Source organism: Perca flavescens, chromosome 18 (genome assembly GCF_004354835.1).
Source record: "Perca flavescens isolate YP-PL-M2 chromosome 18, PFLA_1.0, whole genome shotgun sequence".
Taxonomy (NCBI): Eukaryota; Metazoa; Chordata; class Actinopteri; order Perciformes; family Percidae; genus Perca; species Perca flavescens.
This window is the reverse complement of record NC_041348.1, coordinates 19,412,833-19,430,090: the sequence shown is the minus strand read 5'-3', so window position 1 is coordinate 19,430,090 and position 17,258 is coordinate 19,412,833. Positions and strand designations below refer to the sequence as shown.

The following is a 17,258-nucleotide window of genomic DNA, read 5'->3' as shown; positions in this document are numbered from 1 at the left end:
CATACAGGCTTAATGTATGGAATGCATTTTAATGTCATACTTGCATCTCTTTAACATAGACCTCTGCCGCGACCCAAGCCTCTCCAAACATGTTATTTATAGACTCATTTAAAGCATTTGGCCTTTGTTCTACCTTTGCAGTCTTCTGCAGGGTGATGGTATTCAAATTGTGGGACCTGAACTGTAATGGTCTTCAGTAGTTCTCGGAGTTGAAAAGTTCTTTGAAAAGAGCTGTCAAGGAGAGGTGTTGCACATTGAATGGTGTATCTACCCTGTCCTGATACCCAGCCACTCCATCATTCTGAACTCCCATTGCTTTCTTTTTTATTCTTTTAAAAAACAACCATGTTTTCATCACCCCTAAGCTAGACAGGTAGAACATTCTGCTAGTGGAGCTCTGTTCACTTGGCCCTGTGCCCTCACTTTCTTAATTTTTAACCGTCCCCGACACAGTTTTTCTTTTTATTCCTCTGTTTCTGTCATCTTACAATGTGCCCACTTTCTCACATTCATCACTTCCATCTTTTAGCCATTATTACTTTTGATTAGTTTGAAAACTAATCCTTACTTTACTAAAAAATTTCATATGAAGTTCTCTTTTCTCCTCTCTGCCATGCTCTCTGCCCATACAGGCCTCAGGAAGTGGGTGTGTAGTGTGTCGAGTTAGTTTAGGGGAGAGAGAGAGAGGTAGAGAGAGGAGGGGAAAGGGAGGATACTGATCAAAATAATAAACAGCTGTGTGAAAGAGTGGGGTGAGTGGCCAGAGAGAACGAGAGCAACAGAGGAAGAGGAGAGAGGGATGTGGACACCAGCCTAGGTGTTTGTGTGACCCCCGAACGGAGCAAAAAAGCCAAAGAAGAAACGTAACTTTTTAAGAAGTTTTCTCGGCCCAGGGGGGAGAACGAACAGAATGATAAACTCATCAATCTCTCCTCCTTCTCACAACGCAAAGAGAAGGTAATCGACAGACGTTTGACTCAAAGAGGCCAGCGAGTCTAACTCCCTACCCAGGATCGCAGCGCTGAGTCTTGAGGCAGCTCCCTGCGAACACGTGGCTCCAGAAAGAGAAGAAGGCATTCTTTGACTAAGTGGCCCAGTCATGGCAGTGATTAGGAGGGTGTGATAGAGCGAGACCAGACCGGGGCTGGAGACCCGAGATCCCCCCCCTCGCAGACACTGAGGTGACTCTGTCTCTTTGAGCCTGTTTTCTCAGGGGAACGACAAGGCAACGATGTGCATCTTTGTGCTGCTGGATCTCCTCTTGAAATGTGTAGAGTTGTGTGACTGGAAGGAATAGAGTGCTTTTTATCAGAGTAATTGAGAGCAAATACTTGCCCTGCCCTGGGTTGGACTGCCGGACATCATGTAAACAGCTTCCTTCATGCCCAGAGGGGAAGTGAAGGAAGGATAGCATATCAAAGTTGAAAGAGAGAGCCAGACCTGTCCTCAGCCATTCAGAGGTTTACATCAGCCGGCCCGTCCCTCAAGACACAAACCGTTATCTACGCTTTGCAGACCTCCACCCAAGATTTGTTGGATTTCTGTCAGAGTTTTAGTGCCACATAACTGGCCAGAGGAACTCAGCTGTCAGCCTCCAGCCTCTCTACCTCTACCTTGTCAAACCTCCAGTGGCACCAATCGTCCCATTAATCCTAGTCCCAGCTCTGAAGCATGACTGCAGGGTAGCTGTCCCCCCCCTTTCTCAGCTTGGCTGCCTTTCCCAAGAGGATGCTACGAACATGTGGCGGGAGTGGGCGAGCACACCCCCCGCCATGCATGCACAAATGCTGCCAAGGAGTGTGTGAAGTGTGTATATTGCCTGTTTTGGGACTGCACCCCCAATTTGACCCTCTTGCATTTAAATTTTTTACAAAAGCCGGATTTCTCTGTGGTTGGATTCAAGTTTGTTCGTACTTTGGATTTAGTATTGATCCGAGCCCTGAACTTGAAGGTATCTATTTTGACCGTAACCACTGGAGGACTTACCTACAGTACCTGTGCTGACTCCTTGCCGACCTTCCACCTGTATGACAGTAGAGAACATGTAGGCACTGGAGGGAGCGGGAGGAGTCTGTGCACATACTCCAACATGATTGGCTTGAACTTCAGCTTGCAGGAGCTGCTCAGAAAGCTTGAACAGGTATACATCTACTGATTTTAGGATGCATTTTTAATGAGAGCTTGCCTTCTGTGATTGGAATGAGGTTGATAAGGCTTTTGAATGCAGTCTTTGAAACACTATGAATACAAACAGTCCCCGTTCATTCTCTATCTCCCCTTGTGTTTGTAGTTGTCAACCTAATGTAGTGAACTTTATGAGGTCTGAGTAGTCATTATCAGACTCATTAAATGGAATAATCGGTTCTGGCCTGTTTTAATAGTTATTAGAGAGCGCTACCATGCAGAGAGAGAATTAGTATAAAATGAGACCCAGAATTAGGCCCAATTAGTCAATGCAAAACTTTACAGTAATTGAGTTATTAAAGGCTAAAAACAAACATGGCTTCACCTAAGTAAGGGTCATTGCATTTTGGACACAATTATCTGTGTCTCTCTCTCTCTCTCTCTCTCTCTCTCTCTCTCTCTCTCTCTCTCTCTCTCTCTCTCTCTCTCTCTCACTCTCTTTCTCTCTACTATGACCTTTAAAAGGCATTTGATTTGTGTCAAAAAGCCAGTGAGTGATTATCCTTGCAGATCACAGAGGAGTGATTTGCTTCAGCCTTTGTGAAATGGCCATTGGCATTCAGAAAATTGCAGCACTGTTCCACGGATTGATAGTTGTTTTGTGTGTAGTCTGGTTTTACTGTAGCTGGACTGTATTTGTCCACCAAAAAAACTCAGTTCACAGAGGTGTGGTTTATTATAGTTTATATATTACAGTATTTTTCCTTTTATTGTATATGATCTACATTAGTATGTAGCTATTTGTCACATGTGTGTGATTTGGCTGGAATGTTTTTCAGGCACATTGGGTACACACTGTATCCATTAAACAAACGTCCTTAACTTAATCTACCGATTTGTGAAAGCTGAGAACACTAATGGTTGATAATCTATTTTCGTAATTGTTTTTTGTTTTTATATTGCAGAAACTAAAAGAACAGTGCAGCAACATTCATTTCATTTTCCTAGATAAGACAGTTTTACAGTAATTGTAAAATGAAAAAGTTGATTGCATACAGTGATTTCCAATCTGTAATGCAACAATGAGGAGGATTCACAGGCAACACTTGCAGGCACCCTAGATAGGTCTTTTCACACACAATGACCAAAATATATTTGTTGTTACTATAACGTTGTAGGTTATAGGTCTTGTGACACTTCTCTTATCTACACTCATTTTGTCCCATTTGCAAATCTGTCTCTGTGCTGCAGGCAGCGGGTATGCTTAATCCATATGGTATTGGAGTATTTTCTTCATCTGCAGTTCAAATGGGTAGAGAGAGAGAGAGAGAGAGAGGGAGAGGGAGAGGGAGAGGGAGGGAGGGAGGGAGAGAGAGAGAGAGAATGGAGCAGTTTTACACATCTAAAAATAAAATATTTAACAGGATCCTCTGCTTGCGTCATATCCCCTTGTGGTTCCACCCTCACACACTAATGCACACATAGCCCTTCGAGATGTGGTTGTGTAATAGAGCTGCCTTGTTAAGGACACACACACATGAAAAAATATTACTTCGTCACAGTATTGAATGTAGTGGCCTCCTGCAGCCGCACCAACATAATCACAGTATTTTGGAATAGCACTTCAATACACTAGTATTGCATACTGTATCCCAGCATAAAATTAGCAAATCTTGCTTTGGTGTTGCCCTTGTACAACCTAATGCAGCATTAGTATGAAGGCAGATATTACCTTGGGACTTGCTTCTGGTTGGTATGAGCCTTCGAAGTCAGTTAAAAGGGTGGAAGTTAAAATCTTATTAGTCAAAGAGTCAAAAAGTACCTCGAGGACATGTCATAACAATTTAAACTTCTCTGCCCTCTGGAAATGTTGCGTGCAGTACACTGTGGACTCCCTCAAGACTAGTCCTTGCGACAAAATCCAACATTATTTTCGTTTCATAAATAATCAGCTGTGACAGCCTAGAACACGTGATGTGATTTTGTTATGAACTTGCTTTACTGCTGCCCTTGACTGTAAATTTGCTCCGACACTTTTCTGAAAAAGTGTTCACCTGTGACAGTTCTTCTTTGTGTATGTATTTGTAGGACATCCAGGCTGAGATCGATGCCCACAATGACATCTACAAGAGTGTGGACGGGAACAAGTCGAAGATGGTCAAGGCTCTGGGCAGCTCCGATGAAGCTGTGTTCCTCCAACACAGACTGGATGACATGAACCAACGCTGGAGTGACCTGAAGGCCAAATCAGCCAACATCCGGTTAGTAAAGCATCATCCAATACTTACAAATAAAAAATGCTTGTTTGCTCTAGTTTTTACCTCTCAGTTCACTATTTGAATTATCCAGTGAATCACACATTGCAGAAGTGAGTTTCTAAGTGTAATTCCAGCGTAATTCCCATGTATTAAATAAGAAAACAGAATAACACAAAAGACAGCTCATGAGCTTAAGTTTGCAAACACTGAATCCCATATGAAACGCCAAGCACTCAATCTCTAAGAAGCCAGAAATATTTCCGATTTGTCTCCACTCTGCAAAAGTACATTAAGCACAAATCAATAGTAAGACTTAGTAATGGCCACTGTACCCTGTTAACTCACCAATACACTTTACTTTGCATTTAACTCATAATATATCCCCCTTACTGTTGACTGGGGCATTCACTACTCTCAGCTCATGAAAATAAAACATAGTCCTCTTCATGATGGAACATGACTCACATGTCTTGAATTCATGGAAAACCACATGTGACATACAGCATGTTGTGAAATATCAAAATAGGCTGTTGTTTTACAGTAGCTCCTGTGTTCCACATGTCCACCATGGAGCACAGGGATGAAACACAGCTCTACCACAGTAGCACATAAAGTTCTGAGGAGAAGACACAATGCCTCATCAGGCGCACTTGGCACCTTGGCATCAATAAATAAGATTGGCGATGCAGTGGGTGAAGAAAGTAAAGGTGAAAGTGAAGTTGACAGGGCCAGATGGAGATGTTCAAAGACAAAGATGAGGAGGGAGGATTAAGAGAAGCAGCAGAGGAGCACAACAAAGCTTCAGGGGCAGGGGGAAAGGTTGCAGAGGCTGAAGAGAAACCGGAGGGAAAAAAAAAAGTTGCAGGAAAAGATTCTGCGCTGGAAAGAGTTTGTGGGTCAAGGTCAAGCAGGGCAGACATAATAGGCTGGACTTGTTCCACAGGAAAACAAGCAGGAGAATAATAGACAGTGAGAGATCAGTCTGTGTGGGAGGTGGGGCATTGTGTGTGTTGATTGTATACAGCCCATTATGCCTTAATTGCAGTACATGTGTAATTATGGCTAACTTGACGAGCGGCAATAGGAGGTCTCTGTACACATCGTTCAAATACATTAGAGGAGAAGAGAAAAACAAAAGTGCTAATCAACACATATTGAATGCATGCTACCACCCACACAATAAGCAGCCAACTGTGTTCCCTTTTATGAATAACATCTACTGTACTCCAGAAGGGCAGCGACCTCTCTTGAGTGGTCAGCGATTACGTTTTTACAGAGGTTTTTGTAGTAATAAAAGCTTTTTCGTTAATTTCACCTTTTATGTTTTTATAAGCTATAAGCCTTTTATATAATCTGTTTCCTAACATTTGTAAATATATGTGGCTTTACTTCAGTGCCTCTTAAATAGACTTTTTGATTTGTCGGTACAAGACTGGATATGCTTCAATAGGAAGTCTGAAAATACATACAGTATAATAATAGTTTCAGCGAATGGTGTATGTTGGCAGAGCCCATCTGGAGGCGAGTGCTGAGCGCTGGTCGCGTCTGCTGGGCCTCCTAGAGGAGCTGTGGAGGTGGATCTGCATGAAGGATGAGGAGCTGGCCAAGCAGATGCCCATCGGAGGAGATGTCCCCACCCTGCTGCAACAGCAAAACCACTGCACGGTATGTTTTGTCGCCACAGGCAATAATCCTGCTAAGCTGTACAAGATTGATCATACCTTGTCCCTCATTGTTTTCTACTAGTTTCCAAAAAGTTACTTTATTGAGTTTTTCACAGAAGAGCAAGCGTTTCTAGTAGTATTAATCATGTTTAAAAGTATTAGGCCCTACTTTAATGTGCCATTAGACCTTTCTTAAATACTCTTTGGGTGTGTACAGACTGTGACATCCTATTCATTTTCTGCTCCTCCTAGGGTAGAGAAGTTTACCATTCTTATTGTAAATGGAGTTGGTGATCTCACATAATTCCTACCCATCTTTAACCTGAGCAGAGTTCTTATTAGTAAGAATAAAACAAAACACCTAAGTGGGTTAGCAGGCTCTTTAAGTTGAAGGCAACTGATTGAGAATCTCAATAAGCATCATGTTGATAACATGACATGTTGCACCAAATGCTTGCTCTTGGGGGGAATTGTCAGGTCTTTGTAAATCATAGTGTGGTCTAGATCTACTCTTTCCGTAAAGTGTCCAGAGATAACTTCAGTTATGATTTGACACTATAAATAAAATTGAATTGAATTGAATGACCACCACCACCACAGGAGAAGCACAGGCATGAAGTGTCCCAGTAAGCCATGACACTGGAAGTGAAGCAGTTACATAGAATTAAGCTGTCATTCATTTAATTATTTACACATTATTTGCTCTTCTACTGTGACATGCCAAAGTGTCTTCTGTATAAACAGCCATTATAAACAGTATATAGTAGTTAGTCTATAATAATTTAGAATCAAACTGGTCCCAGACTACACCAAGCACTGGATTAGCCTGTCTGAGATTGCTTAAGAGGCAAAGTGCCTTATATTGGAAAAAAACCACGACCGAAGTTGATAATCCAGGCAGCTGTCCAGTATATTATAGTGCTGGTGTAAGTGTTCACATCCATTCAGTTACTGTATTCAGAGTCTACACATCTGCTGAACAGTCAGGTCTGAAACCACAGGAAGGTACTGTTATCGTAAAGCGGTAGCAGTAATCATTCTGACATTATTAAGCATCAGGCTGGTCAGCACTGTGGCTACAGTACGTTTAGCTAAACTACAGATTGCAGCAGTCACGCATAACAACACCATGATGTTGTTGTATGTCTCCATGGGTAATAATAAGCAGTGTTGTTATGGTTACTCAGCAGTCAACATGCACACAAAAAAAATTGTATCAGCTCATAGTTAAAGACCAATACCAAAATCAAAATCACTACTACACAATCAGTGTTGTTGTTCCTTCTATTTCATTCCTAGAAATGTTGTTATTTATCACCCTTATACTACACTGTGTCGGTTATTCTAACAAGCAATCAATACCCTCATTGTGCCGACCCATTCACACCTCTGTCATCGCTGCTATTTGTCATCAGTGTTCCCCACTGTAATATTTATTGTAACTACTGGTTATTGTGATAGTGCATTGGCATGCAATTGCTTTTAGATAGATGACTCACCCTGTGGCTACTGTTTACTCGCAGTCCGCTGGCCGCCACCACTGTTTGTGTCGCTCTTGACATTGTAATGCATTTCGCCGCACTCCGTTCGACACACTATTATTTTGTTCCCCAAAACGCCTTGAGAGTAAACACATGTGCTGTTGTGCTTGAGCGCAGGATCACAGACACATTGAGACAGATCAACAGTCACCCTCTGGGACACGCACACATCCATCACACATATGTGTTAAGGTGTATATGATGCTTAATACACCTAAAAAAAGCACTTTTATATCTGTGTGCATGTGCATCTACTTTAAGGATGTGTAAGGTTTTGTTACAGTTTCACAAACAATTCTTAGCACAAGCATTACTAAATTGTTTATGTAATTATAGTATGAATCAGTTTCCAAAAAGCTGAAATATGATATGTCCACATCAAACACACCTCAATACCAATACATTGAGGGAAAAGAAAAAGGAGTAAAGAAATAAAATGAAAAAAGAAAATAAGTTTTGACATGGGAAGATAAATGGAAACAGAATGATTACACATTTAATAAAAATCTATAAACTTTAGGAATTCTAAACCTCATCCTTCATTAATCGAAAAATGAAGTTGGAGCATTCTTGCAGCCTCTGACTTTAAAGACAACATTGAGAACAGCAGATAACTGATCTACTGTAAAGACAGACTGGGGCTCTTTGCATTGTCAGACAATCAATTTCTTGGCCACTGTAATGCCTGCTAAGTATAGTATTTTAATGATTTAATGAAGAATCATCATTCAAAAGCAGAACAAGATCATGGTTATAAGCTTATGTTATACTATTAAAATATTGCTGCCAGGGCAATGCCAGACCATGTCAATATACTTTATCCAGGGAGCAAGTAACTACAATTTGGCGATCTGGCCCTCATTATATATGTAATCTGTGAACAAAAGAGATGAAAAAATGTTTTCTTACAAGCTTTTTATAAGATTATGGGAAACAATAGATATATTCTGCCAGTTAAGAGCTGGAATCAAGAACTCAATATCTGAGTTTCAGTTCTGTCTGTGTTTTGCGGCATTCGACGATGAACAACTGTCCAGGTTAATCAAAATTTGTCCTCTGAGGTCTGAGATGATGTTGAGGCGCGCACAGTGTCTTGTTCTCAGAACCTGACAGAAAACGGAGACGGGCTTCAACCCAGCAGATCAGACAAGGTCCATTAGATAAGGAATGGGACAGAGAGTACACAATAACCGCAGGAGAATACAATCTTCCTGCATTTCTACTTTCACCTTCCTTTTCTCATTACCCTCTTTCAGCTCTTCGGTCTCGTTTTCTCCTCTGTGGCGTCTGTGCTGTTGTTGGTCTCCCTTGCCTTTACATCTCCTTTCTTCTCCTTTTTTCTTGCACTCTATCCTCTCACCATTCCTTTGTTCATCTCCAGGTCTTCAGGTTTGAGAATGCTGGAAAAGAAAATAATGGAACAGGGGAGTTGACAGCTCACTTTTCATTTTGACTATGGTATATTTTTCCCTCCTCTTCCTTCTCGTCTGTATTCTTAATATATTGGCCTGGATGTCTTGCCGACCCTGAGAGGGATGTGGGGGCTGAGCAGCACAGAGAGCTGCAGCTTACACCAACAAACACACACGCACATGCAATTCCCCCTGTGCTCACGCATACATACACACAATTTCGTCACTCAGGCAGTGTGATGGGGCAAATGTGTATAGCTTTATGGAAATTGGTATCTATATGGTATGGAATAGAGGTATGGAGGGCTTAGAAGGTTCAAATGGTCTTTTTTCCCCTCTTTCTGTTCTGGGGGACTTGGGGAGATAAAAGAGAAAGGCTAAGCCACTTAGCCCAACAGAGAGCAACGGATATTGCTGTTATTAAAGAATCAGAGGGAAGAAAAATATGAGAGAGCAGTGGTCCGAACCGTCGAAGAAAGTGATAGACAGAAAGTGGCAAACTGAGAGTGAGAGAAAAGAGGAAGAAAGAGAATGAAAATATACTGTATTGAAGAAAGGATGTTATTAGACGTAGAAATATGGTGCACTTTCACCTGTCTGTTTTCAGGATATTCAGTTTCTAACACAATTGTTGCATTAGATTCTGCCTGAAAGCAGTTGTTTTCATTTGGAAACTCGCAGGAGGAATTTAAAAAGTGTGTGTGTGTTTGGGGGGGGGGGGGTTGTCCCTTCTTACTTGAGTGACTTCCTGCTCTCTCCTCTATTTATTGATCTGTGTCTGTGTTTTTTCCTGCAATAATGGCTATAATAGCATTTATTAATCACACATTCAATTATCCAATAAAAGGCCTCCATCAGCATTCAGCTGATTAAACTCATCAATCTTCTTCATTAAATTAGCAGCTTCAAGAATTGGGAACAAGAGACCAAGTGCTTGTGGGCATTTTTAACAACTCTTATCTTTCAGCAACAGTTGGCTTTTTGTCCACATTGCCTGGACAGTGCAGTCTTTTCAAACGCTCCTCCAATTGTTTCAAAATGAATAAATATGAAGACAAACGGGCAAAGTGAAATTCTATTTAAATTTATTTCACTTGGTTTCCTTAGCATTCTCAGTATGCTTATGCAGGGCCCAATTAACCTGTCTAACGTGAAGAGGGTCTAATAATCCACTACAGAAGCCATCTTAATCATTGTGCCTGCGTGATTGATTAGCACCATTTGCAGTTGAACGGACAGGTCGTAAAGAAGAATGAAATGGATTAAAGTGCTGTGCTGGACTTTACCTTATCTCTTAGGAAAGACAGAACTTTTTTATTTAAACTCACAGTTGCCTCGCCTCACTTGTAATTGTTTTTGTCTGCTTCCTTTGCATTTGTTGGCGGACTTGTGTCCTAGCAGCCCTGCTGGCTGAATACAGTTTTGTTTTAGTTGAGTCAAGGGCATGGCTTACTAAATGTTACAGCTTTATTGTCCACTATAGTGGAATATGTCACTACATCTCAATAGTATAAAACATTATAATCAATATTTTTGTAATAACATTGTGTTCAAGGTGTCATAGTGATGAACCCACAGATACTTTAAATATCACCCGACTCTAAAGTTCCCTTCAGCTCTATGGAGCATTTTAGTGTCTTTCAGCGCATTGTTTTGGTTTTACAGCCTGCACCTGTTCTCATCAGTGTTGTTTTCAGCCACAGTATGCAGCTGTTTTAGCAATATATTTCTCACAACCAACTCTAGGCTGTGCCTGTCCAGCACAAAGCGGCAGACAGACTACATAGTGGAGCATTTAGGAGCAGCTAAAGAGATATTTTCCCTCAGGAGTTCTTGTAGACCAAAAAAAAAACAGACCTAAGAAGAGAGTGAATATTGGACATACATTCAGGTGGACAGAAACATGACTCTCAATTGCTCCGTGTTTGCTGGATGTGTAGATAAGCAGCTGTTTGCTAACAAGTTTGCCATATCAACTTAAAAGCATATAATATGCTGTTTGCAGCTAGTTTCCATTGCCTTGCAACATTTGCATTCTATTTGAAAATATTCTTTTTTCCCAGGAGAACAGAAACAGAACAGAAAACGTCTCTTCAATGGACTAAAATCCATGTAAATCATTGCAGTGGCAGTATCTCAACATTGTAAAATAGACATATCCAATACATATTTGAAAGAAAAAACGAATGTTTGCATTATTATTTAACTGTGCCTTACTATTTTATTAGCTGCAAAGCAGTCTGATACATGTGGGTTTTTGGGTATTTTACTTATTTAAATATGGTTACAGCTGGAAGCAGTAGCTTAGTAGAGCTTTTCAGAGAGTATGATTTCAAACAATAAACACCTATGTGTAACCTTGAGCTATTCCGAGATAACAGTAAATGTTAAGGGCTAAGGAGCAATTAAATGTTCAGACTCTGAGGCTCTTTTATTAGCTGTGTGTGCTGTTGCAAAATCAAACATTTTCCTCCACTAAAAATATCTAAAAATACTTATTTTTTTGCCTTTTGAAAAATTTGACAATTTGTAATTTTTTTGAATGTTAGCGAACCCTTATTTTGAAGGCTCCTTGAGTCCCCGTCAGATGCTATTCTGATGTTGAAAGTTAGTATATTGTAGTGGTCCGTTCGGGAGGCTTATTTTCCTCCGGGGAGAAGATGAGGGGTGTGGTGGTATTGCAGAGAGCCTGAGATAGCAGGGTTTTGAGAGCAGGAAAGAATCCTGTTTGCTGTGTTGTGATGTTATCTTATCTCCGCCACAGCACAGGGCACACCGGGATAAGAGTTTTCTGTGTTACTACGGCCACACACAAGCCCAGACCTAGACACAAACACCCCCAAACAGACACAATCATCAAGATACACAAATGCACACCCAACAACCAAGGTCACAGTCACTCATTCGAGAGCTGCCGTAAGTATTGTGGGACTGACGGGAGTCCTGTCTCCTCTGGTCTTCACAAATCACAGTGGCCCAGACCATATTCTGTACTATTAAAAAAAGAAAAGAAAAAAAAAGAAAGAAGGAAAGCATATTAAAGACTTCCCACCTTTTATCTTTCACATAGACAGCCATGTCTTATCACTCATAGGCCACCTGGGAAACTTTATTCTTACCCTGAAAGCTGTACATGTGTTTGATATTTACCTCTCATTGCTCCCTCTGAAAAGTGTGTCCTTGTGTGACGCTGATAGTGTAAGTACAAGCGTGAAGTTTCACTAAAAAGACTCGTTTGAGTATTGGGGCAAGGTCTTTGGTGTTGTCGTCTGCCTGACCTGCAAGGATACCCAGTGGTTTTTAACTGAGGGGATTACTTGGCACGATTTGGGTTGCCACTGTTACAACCTTCTGTGTCTTTGTCTGTGTCGCTTTGGAGCCAGTTAAGTATTTATGGGAGAATTGTACTGTCATACATTTTCAACATTTATTGTAATAGTACAAATAATAAAGCAAACTAGGGCTGTGTGATATGGGTATTAAAACAATAAGATCAAACCAACCCAGTATGATTCTACTGAAAGTTGATAAACAATAATATTAGTGCTGAAACAGTTGATTAATTGATCAGTTGATTGACAGAAAATAATAGATAATCAATGAATCGTTCAAAGCAATTACAAACTCTGGTTCCAGCTTCTCAAATATGAGGCTTCACTGTTTTACATCAACGTAACTTGAATATTTTTGAGTTTTGGACTGTTGGTCTAACAAAACAAGCAATTTAAAGATATTTTTTTGTGTGGCACAAAACAATTAATTGTATCCAAAAACTAATCAGGGCTCCAATTGAATTTGAAATAAATTTTTAGTTGCAGCCTTAGATGATATTGAACAATCACCCAGGCCTAAAGCAAACATTCAGAAAATTTGCTCTGCACGCTACATAATCTGTATTGTCTTTGTACTACATACAAAACCGAGCCAAAGTAGGTACATATTTTGCCAGTAGCAGCAGTTTGATTTTCTATTACATCTGGTTGTAATCAGCCGTCTCAGAGATGTTTCCACCAGGATGTTGTTCGTGCTCACACCGAGCCACTATCTGTGATTTGCAGGGAAGATTTTATTGTGACGTTGATATCAGAATATTTTACTGTTCTTGCTAACTCAATATGTGAAGAATATTTGGGAGTAAACAACCTCTTCACACTCAATTAAATCTCTATCAAACCCTAATTTAAGCCACCAACAAGCCTGTGAGTGTGGGGAAAAAAACTGGAGGAAAAGGTTTTTCTACTGGTAGTTGTCCTCGCAGCTTAGCTCCCAACCCTTCTTGTCTTATCTCTGCTCCACATACACACCTCTTCTCCTTCTCCTCAATCACCTCTCATTTACTTTCTATCTCTCAGAGTCCCCTCTCTGAGCTACCTGCCTATTATGTTTCCTCCATGTGAGCTGCTAGGAAATCATTGGAACGGAGCAAACCATTTATTAGGTGTAATTTAATTTGTTTTCAGCAGGATTCTCCATTTGAGCATGAGGGTACATTTGTCGGCAGGAGGCTGTGTCAAATTGTCATTGCGGTGGTCCAAAAATGTTACTTTTACAGAAACTTACTCCCTGAAATTAGCTTTTTTTTTTAACTAGAACAAAAAGGAGGAAGTACATCTCAAGGCCTGTGAGCAGACTGTTACATCCCACCCTCATATTTTCCACTTCGCATGTTATCTCTCCAGATGGTACTGTATATACGATCCCACTGAACCCAGCTTGTTATCATCTGCTGCTCAGTCAGTGTTGCATGGCTGCACTCGTCTGTTTGATAAGTCTGAAAGTGTGAGACTATATCAAAGTGAGTCGTCCCATCTAATCAACTTGCCTCGTAGCATCTTAAATTGACATTGCCTCCTCACAAAGCAATCACACACTCCGATAGGCAATGAAGTCCCCAGGGGTCACACTTATATTAAAACAAGAATAATTATACTGTTACACGCCATGATTACTCCCTCTATTTACTTGTACAGTGGGGGAAATAAGTATTTGACCCCTTGCTGATTTTGCAGGTTTGCCCACTTACAAAGAATGCAAAAATCTACAATTTTAATCATATGTACATTCTAACAGTGAAAGACAGAATCCCAAAGAAAATTCCAGAAAATCACATCATATGAATTTATTAAAATTGATAACCATCTGATGAGGAAAAACAAGTATTTGACCCCCTGGACAAACAGCATGTTAATATTTTGTAGAAAAGCCATTATTGGCCAGCACAGATGTCAAACGGTTTTTATAGTTGGTGACAAGGTTTGTGCACATTTCGGCAGGGATGTTGGCCCTCCTCCCCTGCAGACAGCCTCCAAATCATTCAGGTTCCGAGGTTGTCGCCTGGCAACTCGAATTTTAAGCTCCCTCCAAAGATTTTCAATCGGATTCAGGTCTGGAGACTGGCTAGGCCACTCCAGAACCTTGATGTGCTTCTTCTTCAGCCACTCTTTTGTTGCTTTGGCGGTGTGCTTAGGGTCGTTGTCGTGCTGAAACACCCATCCTCGACCCATCTTCAGCTCTCTCACTGAGGGAAGGAGATGTCGGTCCAGAATTCCACGATACATGGCCCCGTCCATCCTCCCTCAATACGATGGAGTTGGCCCGTCCCCTTGGCTGAAAAGCACCCCCAAAGCATGATGTTGCCACCACCATGCTTGACGGTGGGGATGGTGTTCTTTGGGTTGTACTCGGTGTTCTTTGCCCTCCAAACACGACGAGTTGAGTTGAGGCCAAAAAGTTCTATTCTGGTCTCATCTGACCACATCACCTTCTTCCAGGCCTCTTCTGAGTCGTCCAGGTGGTGAATGGCGAACTTCATGCGGGCCTGTACATGTTTCTTCTTGAGCAGGGGGACCTTGCGTGCGCTGCAGGATTTCAATCCATGACGGCGTAGTGTGTTACCAACCGTTTTCTTTTGTAACTGTGGTCCCAGCTGCCTTCAGTTGATTCATCAGTTCCCCCCTTGTGGTTTTGGGATGATTCCTCACCGTTCGCATGATCAGGGACACCCCACGAGGCAAGATCTTGTGTGGAGGCCCAGACCGAGGGAGGTTGGCGGTGGTGTGGTGCTTCTTCCATTTCCTGATAACTGCACCGACAGTTGATCTTTTCTCTCAAGTTGCTTTCCGATTCTCTTGTAGCCCATCCCAGCCTTGTGCAGATCAACAATCTTGTCCCTGATGTCCGTAGAAAGCTCTTTGGTCTTGCCCATGGTGGTGATGTTGGAGGCTGGTTGTTTGGGTGTTGACAGGTGTCTTTTATACAGGTAACTAGGTGAGGCAGGTGTATTTGATGTAGATAATTGGTTCGGATTGGGGCTGTGTCTTTAAGAAAGACTAACTGGCTTGTAGGAGCCAGAATACTTGCTGTTTGTCCAGGGGGTCAAATACTTGTTTTTCCTCATCAGATGGTTATCAATTTTAATAAATTCATATGATGTGATTTTCTGGAATTTGTTTTGGGATTCTGTCTTTCACTGTTAGAATGTACATATGATTAAAATTGTAGATTTTTGCATTCTTTGTAAGTGGGCAAACCTGCAAAATCAGCAAGGGGTCAAATACTTATTTCCCCCACTGTATAGCCTGCTTTGAGCTGTGGCAAGGATGACTAGTTGACATGGGTTAAGAGGTTAAGAAAAGTGTCTTTTTGTACCTTTTCAACTTTTCCTATCTGTTTTTCTGTACTGTTGGACCTGGAGTGTGTGTGGATGGCTATATGCATGTGTGGGGAAATGTGTCTATTGCAATGTGAGCTGCTTTTTAAGAAGATGAGCAGGATATCTGGCATTGCTAGCCGGCTCTCTAAAGATAATTCCTGCAGGGTTATAGCTCCCAGCAACTCATTTTATTCTGCCGATCACTCAGCTAATTTCACACCGACCCCAAGGCAATGCCCGGTTTGACCCCGTACTCTCGGCTTCAATCGCTGCTCTGTTTTCAGAACTCTTTCTCCCGCTGACACTCCTAACATAGCTGCTCTCTACCTCTTGCTTTCCCTCTCCCGTAGGGAAGAATGGGACAGTGTTTTGTTTTGCAGCAATCACCTAATTAGCCGTTGAGAGTGCTGTTTATCTCGTCCATAAGTTGAACGTAAACATCTGCTCTTGTTCTTTGTTTGTACTGTACGTCTGAGGGTGAATTAATCATAAGTGCCTCTTTCACAATATAATAAAAGTCAAAGCTGATTTAAGCAGAACTGTTTAATTAATAGATATTTCTGTGAGGGGAGCAGCCAATTGGATACCCCACCTCGTTCAGAATACAGCAGGTTCCTTCGAAGTTCATTAGCGCTGACAACATAAGGAGACAAGATTCACACAAGCACATACCTGCAGAGGAAATGCATTAATCATCCCTTTCTCAAATCAGTTGTTGAAAATAAACTCTGCATTGCAAAAACTTAACTGGATAACTTGCACTGTCTTTTCCATTATAATCTTAACAAAGGAACAAAGTCATTCGTTTTTGGTAACACTAACCTTTTCAAAGCCCCTTTAACCCATTGCTTTGCATTTCTCCTGCAGGTACTACGGTCAGAACTGAAGGAACGTGAGCACTTGGTGATCACTACTTTGGATCAAGCACGAATGTTTCTCGCTGACCAGCCCATCGAGGGTCCCGGAGAGCCACGCAAGAACCTGCAGCCAAAGACAGGCACGTTTACACTCCATAAAAACATACTTCCCTATATAATAGACACAGTGTCATTACTGACAGGTGTAGTACTGACACAACACACACAACGCACAACTGTAATTTACACATCTATAAAATGCAACTAATTGTATTGTGGGATTGTTACCAGGAAGTAGTTAGCATGCCATGGACACTTTTTCGTTCCACTGTGTGATTTTTTTCAAGGCACTATAGTAGTGGATACATTTCACACTGGGTAAAAAAAGTGCTACTGTACATACTTTATGAATACATGTCCTGTGTGTTACACCCATAGGTCACCCGAATGTCCTTGTAGACTCCTTTTTAACCAGCTCCACATGGTGTCTGATTCAGCACATTCTGTACCAAAAAGCACTTAAACATTCACAGCAAGCCTGTCTGGTTGTCTTAAAACCAAATGTAAGGACTTATTTGGCCCCGTTTTGAGGTTAAGTGATAGATAGAAACACCACTCTGAGCTGATGGTAATACCAATATCTAACCGAGCACCCGAGAATGAAAAATGCACTGACTCATTCAGCATTCCCTCTCTGTATCTGTCGGATGCTGCAGGGAAGTCTTGGTTAAGTCAGCACTTTTCACATCA

The 17,258-nt window shown here is 41.4% G+C and overlaps 1 protein-coding gene across 10 annotated transcripts in view; it reads left to right on the top strand.

The window, feature by feature from the left end:
- utrn (utrophin) overlaps window positions 1-17,258 on the top strand; it is a 181,355-nt gene that overhangs the window by 102,745 nt on the left and 61,352 nt on the right. For all 10 annotated transcript variants that reach the window (XM_028605476.1, XM_028605468.1, XM_028605469.1 and 7 more), the window contains 3 exons: window positions 4,213-4,385; window positions 5,891-6,047; window positions 16,519-16,648. In XM_028605476.1, the coding sequence (XP_028461277.1) occupies window positions 4,213-4,385; window positions 5,891-6,047; window positions 16,519-16,648 (460 nt within the window). The remainder of the gene's footprint in view (window positions 1-4,212; window positions 4,386-5,890; window positions 6,048-16,518; window positions 16,649-17,258) is intronic.